We start from the raw sequence: 25,518 nt of genomic DNA on the forward strand, positions 1-25,518 counted from the left end.
CTTGGATATTCTGATATAGCCCTCTTAGGAGGATGTTGCTCAGTTGGGAAGGGTGGCTTTACAATTTTCATCTTGAAAGACTGAAAAAAAAAAAAAGGGACTCACATTGTAGTGAACATCTCACCTTTCTGAGCTGAAGTTAGGATGAGATTACCTCATCTGGAGTGCCCACCATGTGCAAAGTGCTGTCCCAGAAATTACATAGGAAACAGAAGTGCCTATGCTATTAACCTTCAGCCTAGTGAGCTTATAATTTCATAAAGGGAATAAGACACATGTAATGACAATAATGAGTCACATATAACTGTAATAAAAAGACACACTTAACTATTTTAGATGGACATGGCTGTGATGAAAAAGCATGGTATGACCGTTCCAAAAGGAAAGATCTGTGAATTCAGGACACAGAGAGAAAATATCTAGTTCCACCTCTACCTTTTTGGTGGGGAAGGGAGGAGAGGAGAGAATTTAGGAAAGGTTTCATGAAGGAAGTGGCCTTTGAGCTGGACTTTGATGCTTAGAGCATGGAGCTGTTGGGCAGGAGGACGATTTTACAGGGCAAATGTACTTTAAGTAGAAGAGTAAAGGGGATTACATCTGGAAACATATAGGCCCTGTGCTCATTGGACCTTGAATGTCAAGCTGAGAAGTGTCACTTTAGCCTGTCATTTGGCTGGATCACTCAGGGTGATATTCTTGGATGGCACCGTGGTGGATCCAGTGAGTTTCCCTTCATTCAGGAATGCCTTTCATGCTGTATTGGACAAAAAAAACATGGGTCACTGGAAATCAAAGCCTAAAATGGATGAAGAAATTCTACATGAGTGTGTAGATGCTATCATTTCACTTCACGATTTCATGATTTAGAAATGTATGTGCATTTGGCCAGGCCCAGTGGCTCATGCCTGTAATCCCAGCACTTTGGGAGGCCAAGGTGGATGGATGACCTGAGGTCAGCCTGGCCACCATGGTGAAACCCCGTCTCTACTAAAATGCAAACATTAGCTGGGCGTGGTGGCGTGTGCTTGTAATCCCAGCTACTCAGGAGGCTGAGGCTTGAGCCTGGGAGGCGGAGGTTACAGGGAGCTGAGATCGTACCACTGCACTCCAGCCTGGGTGATAGAGTGAGATTCTGTCTCCACCTCCCCCCACCACATCTGGCCCCATGCCCCTGCACCAAAAAAAAAAAAAAAAAAAAAGAAAGAAAGAAAGAAAGAAATATATGTGTATTCACAAACCATTACCAGAGATTGTGAGCTCAGGAGAGCTGAACATGTTCCTGATTATGAAAGATGGGCAGAGACAATTTTGTTTTTGAGCTAGGAGAGCATGTGATGCTCTGGCTTCATGCTAGCAGCCCTGATGCTGAGCCCATGTTAGGTTTTTTAAAGCCTTGATAGTTGGTGAGTTATGAGTACTATGAAAAATAAACAGTGGCCCTTATGCAATTGCAGGTTACTGTGTAGGACTGGTCATGGTACTTCAGCCTCATTTTCTTGTCTGTCTTCACTTTCATTTTCTTTATTTTTCATGAGAGACAACATTATAATTACTAACGTTTCAGCATCATGATTGACAGTTTCTTATGATGCTCTTGTGGACAAGATGGGGGCACATACAGTGGCTGCAGGGACTGGTGGGCAGAGGGGTGCCTGAGGAGTGATTAGATGAGCATTGTGGAAGCATTGTGGGGTCACATCCTTTTGGCACCAGGGGCTGCTGTTTTGTTCCCTGCTGTGTTCTGCTAACATTGGTGTCAATGAATGACACCAATGAGTGATTTAGCAGTGAATTATCAATGAACGATAGTGTAGAAGGAACTCTTAGCTTTTCAACGATAGTATGGAAACAAGAATGGAATGCAGATATTTTCGATGAAAAGTTAAGGATGGGCTCCACAAGTTTTAAAAGGATAGAATGATGCATTGAGATCAGCAAGATGATGTTTGAGTAGTATGTTTTTATGATCCCACGCATGGTTGCTAAAGCCAGTTACAAATGTCTCGGATTGAGTGAGTGGAGTTTAGGACAACTTATATGGTACTTTGATGTTTTAATTGATGTGGAACTAGAGGGTGATTTATATGTCCATGAGGAGGTCATTCTTAGAATGAGTGGTTAGAAGTATAACTAAGAGAATGGAAGACATGCTTTCTTGTGACTCTAGATGATGCAGTTAGAACTGAAGTATTGGCATAGCTCTGGGCACCTTGTTTAGGAGGGAATTCAGGTTCCCTGGTGCGTGTACTTAGAGGAAAGCTGTTTGGATGGTGGGAGTTTTCAAAAGCTAATCCTACAGTTGGGAGAATCTGAGTTCTTTGACAAGGAGTAGAATAGGTTTTGGGAGGAAGAGAGCATATAGCTCTTTGTAAATACCTGAAAGGTCATCTGGTGGAAGAATTGCCTCATTCTGCTCTAGGGGGGCAGAGCTTGCCAACAGAGACCCTGTGCAGATGTGTGGTGAATTTTCTGGCCCTAGAACCAGGGGAAACCACTTAGAAGACTATTAAGCATCAGGCAGGTTATAAGCCTGCATCTTTACCTTCCTTTCAATGCCTCATAAAATTGAAGAAAGTTTTAAAATTTGCTTTTCCTGTCTTATGTGAACTTCCACGTGTTGTTTTCGGTTTTTTCTGTTCTTGTTCTTACAATAGTGTGTTTTCCTTTTGTTCTTCCTGTGTGGTGTATGATTCCATGCATGGGCAGCTTTTCTTCTTTACAGCTTCTGCTTTCTATCTGTGTCCCAGTTCTGCCACTCATGAGCTGTGTGACCTTGGGAATGTTACCCCCTCTGTGCTTTCATTTCCATACCGGGAAGTGGGGAAAAAAAAAAAAAAAAAAAGCAAGGGGATGTGAAGACCTGTCTCTGGAGGCCTGCTATAAATATTAAGTGTCCTAACTTAAATTAAAATTTAATATTAAAGACTTATAATTGTGTAATTTTAATTTAAAGTTACATTTTAGGCCACGTGCTGTGGCTCATGCCTGTAATCTTGGCACTTTGGGAGGCCAAGGTGGGAGGATCACTGGAGGCCAGGAGTTTGAGACCAGTCTAGTCAGTATATCAAGACCCTATTTCTACAAAAATAAAAAAATTAGCCAGGTGTGATGATGCGCACGTGTAGTCCCAGCTACTTGGGAGGCTGACCCAGGAGGCTCTCTCGAGCCCAGGAGTTCATGGTTACAGTGAGCTATGAACATGCTACTGCACTCCAGCCTGGGCAACAGAATGAGATCCTGTCGCAATGTTTTGAACAAATTTGTGTAACTGCTGAGAAAATACTGGGCCCCTTGCAGGTTCCAGCTTTTTTTCTGTCCCCTTACCAGCGAGTACCACTGGTTATTGTTTACTGACAAACTTAAAAGAACATTTCTGATGTAATTCCTTAAAAATTAAAACACAACTCTTTCTAGCATGACGTTGGTTTTATACTTTTCTGTGACTTTCTTGCAGTCATGTTACGTGTCGTGGACTTTGATGCTTTGTTTTTGTTTGTCTCTGCTAAGCAAAGTTGCTTACTTTCTCCCAGCTTCAGCAGTTCAAACCGAAGAGCGCTCTTGGCTGCATATTTACACTTCTGCCCGCAGAAAATTAGAGGCAGTTCCCTTCTGTGGATGGTCTATATTTATGAACGTTCTTGCCCTTCTCGACTTTCCAGGATACCTGTCTCTCCACCCAGAGAGCACAGCATTCTTTTAAACTGTAGTCTTACTGATTTGCCTACATGCTTTTTGTATTTGTGCTTAGAGAACATGTGTATCTTCAAGGGAAACACTTTTAAAATTGAATAAACAAACGAGGATTTGTTGAGAATCCCCTCTGTGTCAGGAAACGAAGACTGGGATCAGGGTATCAGCAACTTGGCTGAGCGCTATATTGGGGTCAGGCTGCACCAGGGGGTGCTACTGGCTTACTGGAGATAAGGCTGGGAGGAGAAGATGGAGAAGGAGAAAAAGCATGAGAGTGCAGAGGATGAAGACAGTGAGGGAGTCGTGGAAAGCACAGAAGAGCAGTGTGGTAGGGAAATGCAAGCGCACATGCACATGTATGACTGTGTATTTTCCCATGGTCATACAAACATGGGGAAAGAAATGGAAAGATCTAGATGTTAATGTATCTTGGGGTATGGGGTAGAAGAGGCAAATTTTAAAAAACGGAACAAAAACCAGCTTATAAGAAATGATCTTATGTATGTAAAAAAGTTTACCTGCTTATATATAGATGTGAAAGAAAAGAGAGCTCTAATTTGGAAACACAGAGGGCTTCAGTGAGGAGGAGCATGAGGATGGCTGCAAGGTGTCCTTGGGTTGGGTGATGGACTGTCGCGTATTATATGATTTTGATTTATAACATAAACATTTTATTAAATAGAGACAGGGTCTTCCTATGTTGCCAAGGCTGGCCTTGGACGCCTGGCCTCAAGTGATCCTCCCACCTCAGGCTCCCAAAGCATTGGGATTACAGGTGGGAGCTACTGTGCCCAGCCCTCATATTCTTTTTAATATATGAAACAACATAGTAACAATGATGAAGGGAAAACAAGTGGGTGGCCACGTTGCCATGTAACCTATTTCAGGAGAAACATAACAGTAGCCTCCTATGTGGTGTGCACGTGTGCTTGCGTATTCTTGATGAATGAGGAGGAGAGTGTGGAAGGCTTCGAGTCTCCATTGGGGGAATTCGTGATAGGGCCGAACCTTGTTACTGTTAAAATCCCCTATCCCCAGTGCCTAATAAAATACATTCATAGTAGTGGATGAAACAACGTCAGCCTTGAGTGGAATGGTTTAGTGGTGATCTGTGAGTCTACTTTCACAGAAAAGCATATCCTGTGTGGATTTTAAACTCTTTGGGGGCAGAAGTAACACTGATCTTCCTCATCATTCATCTGGTCATGTATTCATTCGTCCATGCTACAAATACATACTAAGTGCCTAATATGTATGCCAGGTATTAGACAATATTTATTTTCAGTGTCTAGCAAATCAGAAAGTCTTTTTTTTTTAATTCTTCAAAGTGAAAATACAGGATATTACAAATTCATCATTATAGGATGACCTAGTCAGTCAGGAAGGCTTCCTGGAGGAAGTGGTAGTTACGTTGCATATTGAAGGATGCAAAGGACTTGTTAGATGAGGCTGGGGGATGGTTCCACATTCCATGCAGATGGAAAAGTATGTGGAAAGGCCCCTGAGGCAGGGAGTAATGAACATGGTACTGTGAGGAATGAGGCCAATGTGGCAGCAGCCTGCAGAGCAGATGGTGAGGTGGGGACGAGGCCAGAAAGGTGTTCAGGGCCTGATCATGCAGGCCTCAAAGGCCAGAATGAAGCGTTTCCCCCAAGTTTTTATTTTGGAAAATTTCAAACTTACAGAAAAGCTGCAGATGTAGTAGAATTCTTAACTAGATATTCAAATGGTTGACTTTTGCCAGTTTCTTTCTCTCTTTTACTCTTTCTCCTTCTCATATGCACACACACATACATACACATGTTTTTCTTGGTTGAATCATTTGAGAATAAGTTAGAGAAATCATGACATATTACCCCCGAATTCTAAAGCATGGATATTTCAAGAACAAAGATAATCTCTGGCATAATTATAGCACGATTATACACCCAAGGAAATTAATTATGACATACCTGTACCTTATATACAGTCCATATTTACATCTCTCATTGTCCTAATAATATCCTTTGCTAACATATTTTGAAAATCCAGCCTCTGCTGACTTTTTTTTGGGGACCAGTTAGGCCAGTTATTTTGTAATACATACCTCAATTTAAATTCGCCAGGTTATTTTTTCATGGTTAAATTCTGGTTGAACATTACTGCATAAGTGATGTGTGGCCCTGAGAACTAACTAATATCAGGAGTCCGTCATGTCAGTTTCGATACCAGTGATGTTAAATTTGATCACGTGGTTAATGTGGCGTCTACCAGATCTCTCCATTGTAAAGATCAAATTTTCTTTTTGTAAGAAATAAAGTAGCTGGGGGGAAGATACTTTAAGCATCTATAAATATGTTGTTCCCCAACAATCTTTTACCCAATGTTTGTACCTTTGGCATCCCTTGTGCAAGATAATTATTAATGCAGAGATTGCGAAATAGTGATTTTTCAAATTCTGTAATTTTTTTCTATATTCATTGATACTCTTCGGTAAAGAAGAGCCTTTACTTCTCCTCCACCCTTTTAAATCAGTATCAGTATAGACTTGTGGATATTTAAAATTTAGATTTAAGATTTCACATGCATTTATAATCCATTTCTAACATTAAACATTCTGATGTTTAATTTCTGTCCATATTTGGTCAGCAGGAGCCCTGATCAGAAAGGTTTTTGAGAAAACTATCGAGTGAATGAAATAATAGTATAGAAATGACCAATACATCTGTGTTTACCACTTTTTTCCTCCTGAGAAGTTCTATTTGTCCATCTAATGTGAATGTATTTTTATTTCTCTCTAGGTCTCACGGACTAATTGGCTCTCATTCAGCAGGAACCTAACAGATAAGTCTTCCTACTGTATATCAAGAGAATGCTTGCTTTTCAAGCTGTTCTGAGAATGATTAAAGCAGTGTCACAAGGTGACATTGTCAGGGGAGGACAAGCAGCCTGAGAATTTCCTATTAATCTGATTGCAGCTTGAAGGCAGCCCATTTCCATTAAGTAGGACTGCATGGCAAGCAGCCCCACCAAAGGGTTGACAATGAGTGTCCCGGTGGCTCCTAAGAAATCATGTTACACTCAGCTGCGGGACAACAGAAATGCAGCAAGAAATAATAATGAGAGCATCCTAAGTCTGGGAGATACAAATGCCAATCAAATCATGTTGGAGGTCAGCTCCTCTCATGATGAGTCCAAGACATGTGACCTGGAAGATGAAATTGGAAATACAAATTCAAGTGAGCCAGAAAACCGTACCCATTTCCATAAGGAATTTCAGCAACTTCAGGGCTTTGAGAAGGGATCTCAGCCTGGCTCCACCAGCCTGAAAGATTTTAGACTTTCTTCAACCATTCAGAGGGAACTCAATGAGGAGCACACAATGGAGAGAGGCACAGAGAGCCTGCAGACCCCGCGGAGTATCCAGGGACCAAGTCTGTCGAGTTGGAGAAATGTGATGGGTGAGGCCAGTCTAGACGTTTTGGCTAAAAGGGATGCTGAAATTCCCCGGCACGTTCCCAAGGATAAATTGGCAAAGACCCTCAACAATGAGGAACTGAGGAGGCATTCTTTGGAAAGAGCAAGCAGCTCTGTAGCTGTAGTCGGGAGCCTGACTCCGCAGCATCCACAGCCTGCACCCCTTGACTCCCAGGAAGCACGGGGTCAGGTGCCTGGGGGTGGGGAGGGGCCACAGAAGACATTGCCAGACCACGCTCTCCCGGCAGCGTTCCCTCCAACTGACAGTACCTCAGAGGGAAAGAGTGTGCGTCATCCTAAACCATCTACCTCAGAGACCAAGCAGAGCACCCCCTCAGAGACCCAGACAGTGGGAGCACATGTACTGCAGGCGTGCAGTGAGCACATACCACGTTCCACCCATCCAGAGCCTGCTCTGAATCTGACTTTGGCATCGAAGGAAATCCCGAGTAAGCCAGAAGCACAATTAGGTCAGGGAAAGGCAGAGGCCAAGCTGGAGCTGAAATATGTTTCACCCAGGAGGGTTGAACAGGAGGGAAAGGCAGCCCAGGAAGGGTATCTGGGATGCCACAGGGAAGAGAATCTGTCAGCCTTGGAGGGAAAGGATCTGTGTGGGGAGGCGCACCCAGAAACCACCGATGCACTTGGCTCTCTGCCAAACAGTGACCTCCACCACCTTGGGGTGGGAAGAGGCAACAGTGAAGAGAAGAGAGGAGTCAACCCAGGGAAGCCGGATTCTCTCCACGCCACCCCCAAACAGGCCTCTGCTTCCTTAGGAGGGGCTGATAGTCAGCCCACTGGCAACATTTCACCATGTGCAGGTGGGAAGTTGGGTGAAAGGACATCCGGCAGCTTTTCACCAGGTGATGGTCATGTGGCTTTTATTCCTACTAATCTGACTGACAGCAAACCCTTGGATGTCATTGAGGAGGAAAGGCAGTTGGGCAGTGGGCAACCCACAGTGGACAAGGACAGTGTTACAGTTCTGGTGTTCAATCCTTCTGTTGGAGAGAGCCAGACAGAGGTGCCTGAGCCCCTGGAACCTCAAAGTGGCAGCTCAGAAGCACGGGAAAGCAGAGAGATCACCACATCTGTTGCTGAAAACAGGAACCTTCTAGAGAATGCAGATAAGATTGAACGCACCTCCGCAAGAGTAGATTCAGTTCTCAATATTCCAGCACCCCTCCACCCAGAGACAACTGTGAACATGACCCACCAGCCTACAACACCCAGTAGCCGTTTTCAGGATGTTAGCGTGTTCGGTATGGATGCAGTGTCCCCCTTGGCGGTACCACCCCCTGCTGATAGTGCACGCTTGTCGAACTCATCCCCCAAAGTGCCTGACAAGAACACCTGCCCCAGTGGGATCCCCAAGCCTGTCTTCACACATTCCAAGGATGCACCTTCCTCGCAGGAGGGAACGGAGAACCATCAGGTTGAAAAAACAGAGGAGAGGACAGAAACCAAGCCCGTCATTATGCCCAAGCCCAAGCATGTGAGGCCCAAGATCATCACCTACATCAGGAGGAGTCCCCAGGCCCTGGGCCAGGTGGACGCCTCGCTGCTTCCAGTGGGGCTTCCATACGCCCCGCCCACATGTACCATGCCTCTTCCCCATGAAGAGAAGGCTGCGAGTGGTGACCTGAAGCCGTCTGCCAACCTCTATGAGAAATTCAAGCCAGACCTGCAGAAGCCAAGGGTCTTCAGTTCCGGATTGATGGTGTCTGGAATCAAGCCCCCAGGACATCCTTTCAGTCAAATGAGTGAAAAGTTTTTGCAGGAGGTAAGAGAATGTCATCATGATATGGTCTGTAAGTTGACTGTCCCAAAATCTGTGACATATTTTCAGTGAGTTATGACAGTAAAATGTCCTCTTTAAGTGAATTGCAGATTTTCATGGATACACTTGTGAAGAAATGGAGTCTTTGACTAGAGGAGATTGTCTAGAGAAATGACCATTTTTAACTAGAAGAGTCTGATTCTCTTAATAAGATGCACCCAGTATCTAAGGAGACCCATTGAAATTTCACTTGCTATAATTCGTATGAAATTAGATGAGTATGCATTAAATAGGCTTCCATGTTTAAATAAGTGAATATAATATAATATAAGCTAGGTCAAAGGAAGAAAGAATGCAAAATTACTGTATTCTTCAAATAGATCAGACTCATTCCTCAATGGGGAGTATTTTCTACCTGGCAGTGTCTCCTATTCGTACGTGTGAAGAATAGCAAATGAGTAGAAAACAGTGTGTTAGGCATGGACTCTTTCTTTAAAATAAAAATAATAATTACAACTAACATTTAATTGAGGGCCAGCTCTGCATTGGGCCTGTATAACACAGCATTTGATCTTTGTTGATCTTTGCTAATCCTTGCAGTAATTCCGTGAGGGTTGGTATTGCAGTTTTTATCACCGTATAGATACAGAAACAGACAGAGAGCTTTAAGTCACCCACCACGAAGGAAGGAGAGCTCTGAGTGTCTCACTCAGGCCTGTGCAGTTTCGGACTGCACTGTGCTGTCCTTGGAGGGAAAGGATCTGTGTGGGGAAGCACACCCAGAAACCACCCCGGAGAAGTATATTTTGTATATCTAGTTAAGTACCTGGGAGCTATGGTGGGTCATCCTTCGAGACCTCAGAACAAAGATTTGTCTCCTGAAGGAGTCTTTTCATGACAGCCGGGTGATCAGTTAAAAGTAAGGCAGGAGCTGAGGACGGTGGCTCACACCTGTAATCCCAGCACTTTGAGAGGCCGAGGTGGGCAGATCATGAGGTCAGGAGATCGAGACCGTGCTGGCCAACATGGTGAAACCATGTCTCTACTAAAAATACAAAAATTAGCTGGGCGTGGTGGCAGGCGCCTATAGTCCCAGCAGCTTGGGAGGCTGGGGCAGGAGAATTGCTTGCACCCATGATGTGGAGGTTGCAGTGAGTTGAGATCGCGCCATTGCACTTCAGCCTGGTGACAGAATGAGACTCCGTCTCAAAACAAAAAACAGACAAAAAAAAAAGGCAGGATGAGATCATCCTGTCTCTAACCCCCTCCAGAGCTGCCCAGGTTGCTTGGAACACAAGCTGGGGCCTGTAGGATGGCTAAGCCTTTAGGATGTGCTTACTGGGGCTCTGTCAGCTACCCCCGCTCCTCTCCTTCCACTTTCCCTTTCTCACTCTGCTGCTTCAGGACCTTTGTACCTCCCTCTGCTTGGAATGTTCTCCCAGTTATCCAGGTGGCTCTCTCCCTCACTTCCTTTAGGTCTGTGCTCCAACGTTATCTCCTTGGGAAGGCCACCCATCTTGCCTCTGAATCCCCTTTCTCTGATTTATTTCTTCCTAGCACCTGCCTCCACCTGCCATAAACACTTCTTTAGTTTTCCTGCATTGCCTATAATGTAAACTCCATGAGGGAAGGGATTATTTTCAATATTTTCTTCCCCATTGTGTTCCCAGAAATTAGAATGGTGCTTATTATAATTATGTGCTCAAAAAATGTTGAATGATAACTGAATCATGAACTCCGTATGTGTTGGAACCAAAAAAAAAGTGTACCAAGGGTTTCTAGAGATAGGATGATTGAGTCCAAATTTGGACTCTAGCTTGGTTAGATGTATTGGCATATTTAAAGCATGTATCAATCACAGCAGAAGTTGTCATATCTAGCACAAAGACAAAGTTGAATCCATTCTTGGCAGCAAACACTGACATAGGCAATCACTGACTAGGTGGTCCAACAAGCCGACCAGCTGTGCTGCCTTGTGGCAAGTCCTTAGCAACCGTATCACACAGCTTGCCCCCTGTGTTCTGATTCTGGGCCTGCCACCAGGCCTCTGGTTGTAACTGACTTCCTACCTCGCATCTCTGGAGAGGATTCTGACTGGACAATTCAGGGGTCCAGTCAGCTTGGCAGGGTTTGTCTTGCTGTACAGGGCTGCATGACATCTTGTTTATAAGTGACTTCTTACTCTGTGCCCTGCAATGAGAGCATGTTCTGGCTAGAGGACACTTGAGTCTGGCTTTAGGCAGTGGTCTCCCATTAAAAGTGAACAAATTGCCCTTCTGGTTTTATACATCAGTCTCTGAGTTTGGTTATAGTGAGTCATTCTCAAATTTCTAAACATTCATCCACCTGGGCCTCTGAGGCTCAGGGTCAGGCTCTGAAGCTGTGCTCTTCTATAAGGCAGGGAATCACTGCAGAGTTTCCATGAAGAGACCTGTCTTAGTCCATTTGTGTTGCTATGAAAGATTACCTGAGGCTGGGTAATTTATAAGGAAAAGAGGTTTATTTGGCTCATGGTTCTGCAGGCTGGACAGGAGGCATGGCACCAGCATCTGCCTATGGTGAGGCTTCAGGCTGCTTCAATCATGGGGGAAGGGGAAGGGGAACCATGTGTGCGTTGATCACGTGGTGAGAGACGAGCAAGAGGGGAGTAGGGGAGGTACCAGGCCGCTCTTTAAGGATCAAGGAACTAATAGAGCAAGAACTAATAGAGCAAGAACTTGCTCATTACCAAAAGGAGGGCACCAAGCCATTCATGAGGCATCTGCCCCCAAGGCCCACACACCTCCCCCTAGACCCCACCTCCAGCATTGGAGATCACATTTCAACATAAGAGTTGGCAGAGACAAACCATATCCAAACCATAGCCAGAGCCTAGATTTTTCTCTATAAAAACAAACTCATGAGGGAAATTGATTTGGATATGTAGGCCCAAACCCCGCATTGTCTGTAATTCTTTCTTTGTGCCCTTCTGTATTTTTCTGTATATTTCTTTTCTGTGTTGTTTCTGCTTCCTCCAAGAATAGTTTATATATTATATGCATATTGTCCCCAAGCTATTTTCTCTACTTCATTATCTAGACACCACCTCAAGACTCAAGGAAATGGGATTGTATGGACTTTGTGTGGCTTTGGCGGTTCTGAGGGGTTCCGAGAGACCCCACTGGTGTGGAGAGAGCATCATGGCCTCACACTTCGAGAATCTCAAAGTCGTCTCCAAAGGATTTATTTGTTTTTGTGCCTCGACTTTACAAGTTCATTTGAAATGTCAGCTTCCCTCCCTGTACCTGGGGACCATTTTCTGCCATCATCAGAGCATCTGAGAGACCCAGGCCCGTTTTCAGGCTGCAGGAGGATACCCAGGTGTTGTGCTGAGCTCGTTTCTATGATAACCTTCTTTACTCGTAAAAAGTGGGGAACAGGCTGGTCCTTGGCCACCTGCTACTGCTCTGACATGCTCTAACCCAGCGAGTCCCCCTCTTGTGTTTGAGCTCAGTGCAGGGAGATAAAAAAGCCGACTTCTTCTGCCAGTGCGCCCCAAGCTCACCATGGGGCGGCCGCAGTCTGGTCTCTAGGACAAGAACACATTTGTGATAATGTGTTGCAATAGAAGTATTTTTCAGTTATAGAAACCAGATTTTTTAAAATAAAATGAGAACCTCTTAAAAATAAAAACCCAAACCAGCTTCGTACACTTCCATCATTATCGACAGATCCCCGCTGGTTACGTAGCATGGGTAGAAGTGGGAAAATCAAGAGTAAGCACTCTTCTGAGAGAGGAACTCTTTTTCCAGTTGGCAGGAGCAGCACAGGCGTTTAAAACTTCCACAAGTGGCTTCCAAGATCATCTGGGATCTAGTCATGTCCGGGTATTAGATATGTTTTCCTAAACAGGTGCCCTCTGCCGCTGGCTCTCCTGAGGTCTCAGGGACACTCCCTCCCTCCAACAACTTGGAAGCCCTTTTTATTTTTGGTAAAGGGAGGTGGGAAGAAAGGGGCAGGGCTGAGAGAATGGAGGGAGGGCGATGTGCGTGCAGTGTACAGAGGTATGATCCAGGGCTGCTCTCCCTCCTCACTGCTGCCACTCGTCTCTGAGGGGCACTGCATCAATTGGGGTTCCCCAGACAAATAGAACTAATAGGTGTGTGTGTGTGTGTGTGTGGTGTGTATACATCTTTGTCTCTTTCTCTCTTTCAATATATATTATATATATATATTTCTATATATATATCATATATAGAGAGACATGGATATAGATGTATATAGAGAGAGGTTACATCACATTATCTATATATATATAGAGAGAAATTGATTGATTGATTTTAAGAAATTGGCTCATCATTGTAGAGGCTGGCAAGTCAAAAGTGTGCAGGGCAGGATAGCAGCCTGGAGACTTAGGGTAGAGTTGGTGCTGCAGCTTGGGTCTGAAGGTGATCTCCTGGCAGAATCCCCTTTTCTTTAGGGGGAGTCAGTCTGTTTTTAATAAAGCCTGCAACTGATTAGCTGAGACTCACCTACATGCTGAAGGGTCTGCTGCTTTATTCAAGGTCTACCGATTTAAACGTTTACCTAATATAAGAAATACTTTCATGGCAGCATCTAGAATGCTTGACCAAATATCTGGGTATTGCGACCCAGCCAAGTTGACACATAAAATTAAACATCCCAGACACCCTTCCCTCACCCCATCCCAGTGGCTTGTTAACGACGCCTCCACCTGTACCCTCTGTCTGCACGGCACACTATCCCAGTGAGAACAGTGCAGGGCAAATAGGAAGAGGGACAGCCTGGTAAGAATGTATTTGTTTGCATGCCTTGACTTTACGAGTTCGTTTGAAATCATAGGATTCTTTTGTTTGCTTTCAAAGTGAGTTCTCTAAAAACTCTCCATTGGGATGGAAGGAGGGAAATGGCAGTGTTTGGGATTGTTCTGTATGTGTTTATGACTGGGCCGTGTCACCTGCTGTATTCTGTCAGTAAAGATTAAGGAAAAGAGTATGAAGCTTTTTGTAGATTCCCTTGTTTAATTAAAAATGCACAGACTAGACATCAAAGGCGTAGTTTTCCCACTTTTAAAGAATTTGCGATCTCACCAGAAACAAATTACCCAACAAAATGATAGGCATTGAAGTTACTGAAATCGTTAAGATCATTGTTGAGTGAGATTGTGGTGAATTTTAATCCCTAAATACTACTCAGTTTCAAGGCACCGAGTAACTACTAAGATCAGCATATTGCAGTCCTAAAACCTGACAGACGTAGTTTGGAAATAATACTAATTTCTTAATAAGAGCACCTGCTCAAAGCAATGTGCAATGGAACCCAAAATTTAGAAACTAAAATTAAAAAAGGGTGTATGTGAGAAAAACCAGAGATTGATAGTGAGAGTAAGTAGAGTATGTTAAAAAATTTATCAGAGTGCAGATGTAGAATGTTCTTTCATAGGAATATAATTTGCTGTAGCCAAGTACAATCTATCTGCTGTAACAATCATGCATATTTTACAGTGTGATTATGATAAAACTTTAAAGGCCTAATCTTTTGTTTCTACAATGTCAATTTGAAGGAGGACTTTGTATCTATTTCAACATTAAATGAGTATCAGTTTAAGGGTTTATCTCTTCAACAGCTTGGATCAAAGCTTTTATAGCCCTTATTAAAGAATATTATTAAATGCTTATGATTCCTGAGATACAAGTTTGACACATAAAATGTGCTGTGATTTAGAACAGAGTTAATTAACAGATGTATCTTTTCATTTATAGCCCTTAGCACTATTTTTTGTTGTAACTTAAAGGAAATAGATTATTTAGTTCTCTCTTTTTTTAATGTTTAATATGAAAAAAACATTGATAATATGAACAGACTTAATGAGTACAGAATTGCATATATAAAAGGTACTGCCCACAGGTTGTATTCTAGGCCAAACTGCTAGCTACAGGAGAAAGTAACAGTAACGTTATATTATTATTAAACTTAGGGAAAAATGGAAACATGATTCTTTAATAAATATTTATTGACTTTAGCTATGTGCTAGACATTGTTTTTGGTGCTTTGAAGTCAGCAGTTGATGAGATTGTGCCCTAGAACTTGCATTCTGGTGAAACTTGCTCAAACCTTCCTGGGAGCATCACCTCACTAGGGCAGACGACCAGAGGACATAACTGAGGCTCAGGTCTTTAGGTAAACACACAGTACAGGTCTGAAAACACATTTTCCATTAACTTCCCTATTTTTCTGGCTAATGTTTCCTCCCTTGTTAACAATGCAATTTTTTGCTTCCTAAGTAGCCCAGTAAAGATCTAATATAAATGGATACAGTTTATCTAGTCAGTCTAAGACTAGGTTATCATACAGATTATGGCTTTTTTTCCCACAGGTATAATAAAACTTCCATAATTTTATGAACATTTGCTAAATGCTTTTTTTGCTTTATTGACATTTATAGTTTGGCTGCTTACTCAGATTCCAGTGATTTTGTAACAATGGAATTAAAAAAATCTTATCCAGTGAGTTCTTTTTAACCCCAGTAAACTATAGATTCGTAGAGTAGTAGAACTGGAAGAGACCTGAGAGGTCATCCAGGTGTGTTGTCAATCAGGAGACGAAGACACTGTGGCCCAGGGAAGGTAGCGGACTTACGATCAAGCAGCTCAGTGGTACCAGAGTGGTCATTGGTTCAGCCTCGGTCTCGTGGTCCTATTTAGAACTCACACTATGATGTGAAGGTCTCTGATTGAGTTTTTGTTTGTCTATCATAGGTTACAGACCACCCTGGAAAAGAAGAGTTCTGTTCTCCTCCCTATGCTCATTACGAAGTCCCTCCAACTTTCTATCGGTCAGCCATGCTCCTTAAGCCCCAGCTAGGATTGGGCGCAATGTCCCGTTTACCATCTGCAAAGAGCAGGATTCTGATTGCAAGTCAGAGGTCTTCAGCGAGCGCCATCCACCCACCAGGACCCATAACAACAGCCGCCAGTCTCTACAGTTCCGATCCTTCAGGTAACCGATCCAACAATTTCTGCCTTTTCCTGCTGTATGTTTAGGTGGTCATCATGTAAGATGGTGATAATTGTCTAAAATATGAATGCCTTTCATCCTTTAAGGAGAGCCTTTTTCTATTCTTCCATCTGTCTGTAGATGCAGACATTTGTGAAACTCATCTGCGTGCAACTGTCATCCTTCATGTCACCTTTAAACTGATGGCCCTTGTTACTACCATCCAGCTTTTCAGAGTTTCTTCCTTCTCTAATCCTCCCTATAAAACAAGGCTCAGAAGTTGTTTTCTGTCAAGGGCCAAAGAGTAAATATTTTGGAGTATATGGGTTCTAAGGAGTCAGTGTCATAACTGTTTAGGGCCTTGGTCCATTTGGTGATGAGACAGAGAGAAGGTAGAGCCAAAGAAGTTCCTGACTCACTGGGCATGGGCTGCAAGAGAGAAAGCCATGGAGAACTCCAGGGTTTCTGGCCTGAGCAACTGGAAGAATGGAGTTGGCACATAGAGAAGTGCATTTAGAAAGGCAGGTAAGAGTCAAGCAAGGACATGAGAAGGTTGAAATGTCTTTGGTCATCCTGCAGGATACAGCATGGAATTTATGGGACTGGAGTTTCGAGGACAGGACCTGGCTAGAGATATAAAAGCGTTATCTGTAGGCAGACAGATGATATTCGGAGCTGTGATGCTGTCCTTCACCAAGCTGCCTTTGCTGTCCCCCACGACTACACCTTCATCAGGATGTTATAAATTTGATGTGAACTTGAATTATGCACCTTTGAAATAGTATGGTGTGACAAATGTTCACACTTTTACTTTATGCACAAAATGTGGAAAAACTTCAAAGTTATAAAAATAATCTTAGTTGAGTTTTTCTTGCAACAGTCAAGGTTTTAAGACTATACTACTGTATAAAAATACCGCTGTGATAGAGACAGGCAGATCAAATTCTTCTGAGGCTGGCTGATTCATATTTTCACATTTTTGTAATAAGGGTGTCACTTCTTCAAAGTTCAATTCGGTCCTGAAAGTACACATATGAGGGGCTGCCTCCATCCCTACTCCTTCAGGACTCAAACCCTTTTCCTTGGGTCTGTGGGTGTCTTAATTTAGAGAACAGTGTATGTTCCCATGGTTGATCATTGGAGACCCAGCAAAACTAGTAATGCAGATGAGTATCACTCCTACAGGGCATGGAAGATGTCACATCCCTTCTTAGCACTGTTGGGGGGATCACCTGCCAGAGGCTCTGGGACAATGAGAGGTTCTTAATTTGGAGACTGGGGAGCTTTAGAGGGCAAGGACTCAGCTCCCTTGGCCCCTGAGCCCTTGAGCCAGGCCAGTAGCTCTTGGCTTGGCCTCTGGTCACTTGGCCAGTTGCAGGCAGCAGGCCCTTTCCCTTGTCAGACAGCTTTGCTGGAATCCCTAGTGCCTCCATCTTCAGTTTTGGCAATATGCCTCACTAATGCTCTTCTTTCTGCCGAAAGCTTTCCATTTTCATGTTGTTCTCAGAGATATTCCCTTGCTCCTCAATCCCTGTTTTGTTTTTATTTCACAAGAGACTTAGATGGTTCACTGAACACAGAGCCAAAGCCATTATCCACAAAACACTATTGATAGTTTCCCTTGAGATCTAGGAGGCTTAACTTTCAGACTGTCCTAGGAAATGAAGAGAAATACCTGGAATAAAAAATAACTTCTGGAATAACAAAGACAAAGAAAAACCAGGCTTGGCATGATGGCTCACAACTGTAATCCCGGCACTTTGGGAGGCTGAGGTGGATGAATCGCTGGAGGCCAGGAGTTTGAGACCAGCCTGGCCAACATGGGGAAACCCCATCTCTACTTAAAATACAAAAATTAGCTGGACTTTGTGGTGCGTGTCTGTAATCCCAGCTACTCTGGAGGCTGAGGCACGAGAATCACTTGAACCCAAGAGGCAGAGGCTACAGTGAGCCGAGATCGCACCACTGCACTCCAGCCTGGGCCACAGGGTGAGACTGTCTCCAAAAAAAAAAAAAAAAAAAAAAGGAAAGATGGGGAGGGGAGGGGAGGGGACCCAACAGCTAAGATTCCACGTGGAGGCACTGTGAGTACCTTCCCAAGGCCACTCTCAATTTGTTCCTCCATGACAAAAAGTCCTCTGACAGAAGGGAGTGAGGTTCACTTAAGACTCAAATTCAGAACGCTGTGGTGAAGAAGAAACACTTGTACTTTTTGATAATTATGTATTGTACATTTACCATGATTTAGCCCAGATCTCCAAGGTAAACAAGGACAGATTTGTTTACATTAAAACTAACCTCCTTACAATTATGTGATCGATTTTAGAATAAGTGTGACGTGGTGCTGAGAAGAATGTATATTCTGTCAGTTTGGGGTGGAGAGTTCTGTAGATGTCTATTAAGTCAGTTTGGTCCAGAGCTAAGGTCAAGTCCTGAATATCCTTGTTAATTTTGTCTTGTTGATCTGTCTAATATTGACAGTGGGGTGTTAAAGTCTCCCACTATTACTGTGTGGGAGTCTAAACCTCTTTGTAGGTCTCCAAGAACTTGCGTTATGAATCTAGGTGCTCCTGTATTGGGTGCATATATATTTAGGATAGTTGGCTCTTCTTGTTGCACTGATCCCTTTACTATTATGTAATGCCCTTTTTTATTTTTTTTGATCTTTGTTGGTTTAAAGTCTGTTTTATCAGAAACTAGGATTGCAACCCTCGTTTTTTTTGCTTTCCATTTGCATGGTAAATATTCCTCCATCCCTTTGTTTTGAGCCTATGTGTGTCTTTACACGTGAGACGGGTTTCCTGAATACAGCACAATGATGGGTCTTGATTCTTTATCCAATTTGCCAGTCTGTGTCTTTTAACTGGGGCGTGGCGGCGGGCGCCTGTAGTCCCAGCTACTCGGGAGGCTGAGGCAGGAGAATGGCGTGAACCCGGGAGGTGGAGCTTGCAGTGAGCCGAGATCGCGCCACTGCACTCCAGCCTGGGTGACAGAGCGAGACTCCGTCTCAAAAAAAAAAAAAAAAAGATTGTTATGTATGAATTTGATCCTGTCATTATGATGCTAGCTGGTTATTTTGCCTGTTAGTTGATGCAGTTTCTTCATGGTATCGATGGTAATTACAATTTGGTATGTTTTTGCAGTGGCTGGTACCGATATTTCCTTTCCATATTTAGTGCTTCCTTCAGGAGCTCTTGTAAGGCAGGCCTGGTGGTGACCAAATCTCTCAGCATTTGCTTGTCTGTCAAGGATTTTACTTCTCCTTCGCTTACAAAGCTTAGTTTGGCTGGATATGAAATTCTGTGTTGAAAATTCTTTTCTTTAAGAATGTTGAATATTGGCCTCCCAGTCTCTTCTGGCTTGTAGGGTTTCTGCAGAGAGATCTGCTGTTAGGCTGATGGACTTCCCTTTGTGGGTGACCCGACCTTTCTCTGTGGCTGCCCTTAACATTTTTTCCTTCATTTCAACCTTGGTGAATCAGATGATTTTGTGTCTTGGGGTTGCTCTTCTCAAGGAGTATCTTTGTGGCATTCTCTGTATTTCCTGAAATTGAATGTTGGCCTGTCTTGCTAGGTTGGGGAAGTTCTCCTGGATAATATCCTGAAGAGTGTTTTCCAAATTGATTCCATTCTCCTTGTCACTTTCAGGTACACCAATCAAATGTAGGTTTGGTCTTTTCACATGGTCCCATATTTCTTGGTGGCTTTATTCATTCCTTTTCATTCTTTTTTCTCTAATCTTGTCTTCATGCTTTATTTCATTGAGTTGATCTTTAATCTCTGATATCCCTTCTTCCACTTGATCAGTTCAGCTATTGATACTTGTGTATGCTTCACGAAGTTTTCATGCTGTATTTTTCAGCTCCATCAGGTCATTTATGTTCTTCTCTAAACTGGTTATTCTAGTTAGCAATTCATCTAACCTTTTTTCAAGGTTCTTAGCTTCCTTGCATTGGGTCAGAACATGCTCCTTTAGCTCAGAGGAGTTTGTTATTACCCACCTTTTGAAGCCTACTTCTGTCAATTCATCAAACTCATTCTCCATCCAGTTTTGCTCCCTTGCTGGCAAGGAGTTATGATCCTTTGGAGGACAAGAGGTGCTCTGGTGTTTGGAATTTTCAGCCTTTTTGTGCTGGTTTTCCCTCATCTTGATGGTTTTATCTACCTTTGTTATTTGATGTTGGTGATCTTCAGATGGGGCATCTTTTTTGTTGATGTTGATGTTACTGTTTTTGCATGGGCATCCTTTTTGTTGATGTTGATGTTACTGCTTTCTGTTTGTTAGTTTTCCTTCTAACAGTTAGGCACCTCTGCTGCAGGTCTGCTGGAGTTTGCTGGAGGTCTACTCCAGACCGTGTTTGCCTGGATATCACCAGTGGAGGCTGCAGAACAGCAAAGATTACTGCCTGCTCCTTCCTCTGGAAGCTTCATCCCAGAAGGGCACCCACCAGAGCCAGCTGGAGCTCTCCTGTATGAGGTGTCTGTCGGCCTCTGCTGGGAGGTGTCTCCCAGTCAGGAGGCATGGGGTTCAGGGACCCACTTGAGGAGGCAGTCTGACCCTTAGCAGAGCTCCAGCACTGTGCTGGGAGATCCACTGCTCTCTTCAGAGCCAACAGGCAGGAATGTTTAAGTCTGTGGAAGCTGTGCCCACAGCCACCCCTTCCTCCAGGTGCTCTGTCCCAGGGAGATGAGAGTTTGATATATAAGCCCCTTACTGGGGCTGCTGTGTTTCTTTCAGAGATGCCTTCCAAAGCCAGCGCTTCACGTAGGCCAGGTGAGCCTTGGAAAAGTCCAGCCCGGTGATACTCAGGAGTGGTGGCCTGTTGGGAAAGTGCCTCCGGGGTTTCCCGGGGCCTCGGGGACCATCTCTCTCAGATGCGGGCGTAGTCCCAGTCGGGAGGGGCTGTGGGGAGGGGCCTGGTGCAGACCCAGCGCTTCCCATTGACACAGACGACTTTGCAGTGGTCCTTGACCTGGGAGCAGAGGATGGGCCTGGACCACATATCCTGGTGCTTCTGGGCTTGGGGCAGCACCCTGGCCCGGGGCCAGCCCAGGAATCAGCTCAGGTACCTGCCCATGACAACAGTGCAGTGGTCGAGACCTTCCCTTAGAAATTGGGCTTCCAGAAGTTTCTGGCTGGGGCCAAGTGTGCAGAGCTTGGTGACCTTTGGAATCAGGACTCTGGAAAGCACACAAGACATCGAGCGCTGGGCTCCCTCTGGCCATGGGGTCCCGCACGGGCCAGGGCAGCACCTCGCGGAATCGGAGACGTCACAGGGGGCAGCTGCAGTGGGGGAGGGCAGCACCCAGAGGATCTGGGGGACCAGGGAAGCTCAAGCCTCCATCCTTCCCCCTGATGGTCCCAACCACTTGGCTCTGGGCAGAGGGGCCTAGCATCTGCCTCTACTTTTGTGCCTGACCTTTAAAGGAAGATAGAATTTCTGCCTGGTCCTGAAAACTACAGATGGCTGTTGACAGAAGTGTGCTCTCTTTGATCAGCCTGAAAATGAACACAATACACTTGGATACTCCTTCAAAGAAAAACAAATCATTTACTCATATCAGTAAAGGTGATGTGTGTTTCATTCTTCTAGGATGGATGTTAATGTCACTTTTTGCAATTTTGCTCTTAAGAAAATGGAGCCATCAGGTTTTGTTTTAGCACAGGCAATGTTGATTTTATGTGGATTTCCTATAATTTCCAGCCTTCATACATCCATGAATAGATTGTCTCTGAACACTAATGTCATTTCTCTCATTTAACTTTTATTTATTTTTAAAATATTATTTCAGTAGTTTTTTGGGGAAAGGTGATGTTTGGTTATGCGTATAAGTTATTTAGTTGTGATTTCTGAGGTTTTGGTGCACCCTTTACCCAAACAGTGTAAACTGCACCCCATGTGTAGTCTTTCATCCTTCACTCACCTCCCACCCATTTCCCCAAAGTCCCCAAAGTGCATTGTGTCATTCTTAAGCCTTTGCATTCTCATAGCTTAGCTCCCACTTATGAGTGAGAACATACGATGTTTACTTTTGCATTTCAATTCTTACTTCACTTGGAATAGTGGTCTCCAGATTCTTCCAGGTTCCTGCGAATGCCGCCATTTCATTCCTTTGTAAGGCTCATTAGTATTCCATAGCACATTTGTACCACGTTTTCTTTATCCACTCGTTAATTGATGGGCATTTGGGCTGATTCCATGTTTTTGCAATTGTGAATTCTGCTATTACAAACATGTGTGCCAGTATCTTTTTTGTAGCATGACTTCTCTTCCTCTGAGTAGACACCTGGGATTGCTGGATCAAATGGCAGTTCTGCTTTTAGTTCTTTAAGGAGTCTCCACACTGTGTTCTGTAGTGGTTTGTACTAGTTTACATTCCCACCAGCAGTATACAAGTGTTCCCTTTTCACCACGTGCCCACCAACATCTATTGGTTTTTGATTTTTTTATTATGGTCATTCTTTCAGGAGTAGGGTGGCATCACATTGCGGTTTTGATTTGCATCTCCCTAATAATTAGTGATGATGGTTATTTTTTCATGTTTGTTGACTATTTGTATATTTGAGAATTGAGAATTGTTTATTTTTGTCTTTAGTCCACTTTTTGATGGAATTATTTGTTTTTTTATTGCTGACTTGTTTGAGTTCCTTATAGATTCTGGATATTAGTCCCTTGTCAGATGCATTGTTTGTGAAGATTTTCTCCCATTCTGTGGGTTGTCTGTTTACTCTGCTGATTATTGCTTTTACTGTGCAGAAGCTTTTTAGTTGAATTAAGTCCCAGCTATTTATCCCTGTTTTTATTGCATTTGCTTTTGGGTTCGTGGTCATAAAATCCTTGCCTAAGATAATGTCTAAGGGGTTTTTCTGATGTTATCTTCTAGAATTTTTATGGTTTCAGGTCTTAGATTTAAGTATTTTATCCATCTTGAGTTAATTTTTGCATAAGGTGAGAGATGAGGATCCAGTTTCATTCTTCTTGCCAATTATCCGAGCACCATTTGTTGAATAGGGTGTGCTTTCTCCAGTTTATGTTTTTGTCTGCGTTATTGAAGATCAATTCGTTGTAGGTATTTGGCTTTATTTCTGGGTTCTTTATTCTGTTCCATTGGTCTGTGAGCCTGCTTCCATAGTCACCTGTTTTGGTGACTTTAGTCTTATAGTATAGTTTGAAGTCAGGTAATGCGATGCCTCCAGATTTGTTCTTTTTGTTTAGCCTTACTTTGGCTATGTGGATTCTTTCTTGGTTCTGTATGAATTTTAGAATTGTTCTAGTTTGGTATTTTGATGGAAATTGCCTTGAATTTGTAGATTGCTTTTGGCAGTGTGGTCATTTTCACAATATTGATTCTATCCATCCATGAGCATGGCATGTGTTTCCATTTGTTTGTGTCATCTTTGATTTTTTTCAGCAGTGTTTTGTGGTTTTCCTGGTAGAGGTCTTTCACCTCTTTGTTTAGGTGTAATATACTCCTAAGTGGTTTTTGTGTTTATTTGTTTGTTTTGCAGCTATTGTAAAAGGGGTTGAGTTCTTGATTTGATTCTCAGCTTGGTTGCTGTTGGTGTATAGCAGTGCTACTGATTTGTGTACATTGATTTTGTATCCTGAAACATTGCTGAATTCATTTATCAGTTCTAGGAACTTTTACGATGAGGTTTTAGGGTTTTCTAGGTACGCCATTATATCATCAGTGAACAGCGACAGTTTGACTTCCTCTTTACTGATTTGTATGCCCTTTATTTCTTTCACTTGTCTCATTGCTCTGGTTTGGACTTCCAGTACTATGTTGAATAGAAGTGGTGAAAGTGGGCATCCTTGACTTGCTCCACTTCTTAACGGGAGTGCTTTCACCTTTTCCCCATTCAGTATAATGTTGGCTGTGGGATTGTCATAGATGGCTTTTATTACCTTAAAGTATGTCCTTTCTATGCTGATTTTGCTGAGGGTTTTAATCATAAAGGGATGGTGGATTTTGTAAAATTCTTTTTCGGTCTCTATTGAGATGATCATGCTATTTTTGTTTTTAATTCTGCTTATGTCGTATATCACATTTATTAACTTGCTTATGTTAAACCACCCCTGCATCGCTACTATGAAACCCACTTGATCATGTTGGATTACCTTTTTTATATGCTGTTGGATTCCATTAGCTAATATTTTGTTGAGGATTTTTGCATTTATGTCTATCAGGGAGATTGATCTGTAATGTTCCTTTTTTGTGATGTTCTTTCCTGGTTTTAGTATTAGGGTGATACTGGCTTCGTAGAGTGATTTAGGGACAATTCCTTCTTTCTGTATTTCTTGAAATAGCATCAATAGGATTGGTACCAATTCTTTTTTGAGTGTCTCATAGAATTCAACTGTGAACTTGTCTGATCCTGCACTTTTTCTTGTTGGCATTTTTTAAATTAACATTTCAGTCTTGCTGCTTATTACCGGTCTGTTTGGAATTTAATTTCTTCTTGGCTTAATCTAGGAATCTTGTGTATTTCAAGGAATTTATTTATCTCCTCTAGGTTTTCTACTATGTGCATGTAAAGGTGTTCATAGTAGCCTGGAATGATCTTTTGTATTTCTGTAGTAGCAGTTATAATATCCCCTGTTTTTTTTCTAATCGAGTTTATTTGGATCTTTCCTCTTCTTTTCTTGGTTAATCTTGCTAATGGTCTATCAATTTTGTCTGTCTTTTCAAAGACCTAGCTTTTTTTCATTTATCTTTTGTATTATTTTTGTCTTACAATTGTATTTAGTTCTGCTCTGATCTTTGTTATTTCTTTTCTTCTGCTGGGTTTGGGGTTTGGTTTGTTCTTGTTTCTCTAGTTTCTTGAGCTGTGACCTTAGATTGACTGTTTGTCCTCTTTCTAACTTTTTGATGCAGGCACTGCTTTTGCTGTATCCCAAAGTTTTCGTATGTTGTGTCACTATTATCATTCAGTTCAAATAATTTTTAAATTTCCATCTTGATTTCATTATTGATGCAACAATCATTCAAGAGTGGGTTATTTAATTTCCATGTATTTGCATGCTTTTGAAGGTTCCTTTTTGAATTGATTTACAGTTTTATTCCACTGTAGTTTGAGAGAGTACTTGATATAATTTCAATTTTCTGAAATTTATTGAGACTTCTTTTGTGGCCTATCATATGCTGTATCTTGGAGAATGTTCCATGTGCTGATGAATGTACATTCTGCAGTTGTTGGGTAGAATGTTCTGTAAATATCTGTTAAGTCCATTTGTTCTAGGGTATAGTTGAAGTCCATTGTTATTTTGTTGACTTTCTATCTTGATGACCTGTCTAGTGCTGTCAGTGGGGTACTGAAGTCTCCCACTATTATTGTATTGCAGTCTATGTCATTTTTTTAGGTTTGATACTAATTGTTTTATAAATTTGGGAGCTGCATTTTTAGGTGTATGTATATTTAGGATTGTGATATTTTCCTGTTGGACTAGTCCTTTTATCATTATATAATCTTCCTCTTTGTCTTTTTCAACTGCTTTTGCTTTAAAGTCTGTTTTCTCTGATATAACAATAGCTACTCCTACTCACTTTTGGTGTCCATTTGCATAGAATATCTTTTTCCACCCCTCTACCTTA

The 25,518-nt window shown here is 42.7% G+C and overlaps 1 protein-coding gene across 4 annotated transcripts in view; it reads left to right on the plus strand.

The window, feature by feature from the left end:
* MTUS2 (microtubule associated scaffold protein 2) overlaps window positions 1–25,518 on the plus strand; it is a 620,405-nt gene that overhangs the window by 192,642 nt on the left and 402,245 nt on the right. For all 4 annotated transcript variants that reach the window (XM_021929366.2, XM_017951161.3, XM_021929367.2 and 1 more), the window contains 2 exons: window positions 6,471–8,929; window positions 15,685–15,925. In XM_021929366.2, the coding sequence (XP_021785058.1) occupies window positions 6,683–8,929; window positions 15,685–15,925 (2,488 nt within the window). In that variant the 5' untranslated portion in view covers window positions 6,471–6,682. The remainder of the gene's footprint in view (window positions 1–6,470; window positions 8,930–15,684; window positions 15,926–25,518) is intronic.

Source organism: Papio anubis, chromosome 15 (genome assembly GCF_008728515.1).
Source record: "Papio anubis isolate 15944 chromosome 15, Panubis1.0, whole genome shotgun sequence".
Classification (NCBI taxonomy): domain Eukaryota; kingdom Metazoa; phylum Chordata; class Mammalia; order Primates; family Cercopithecidae; genus Papio; species Papio anubis.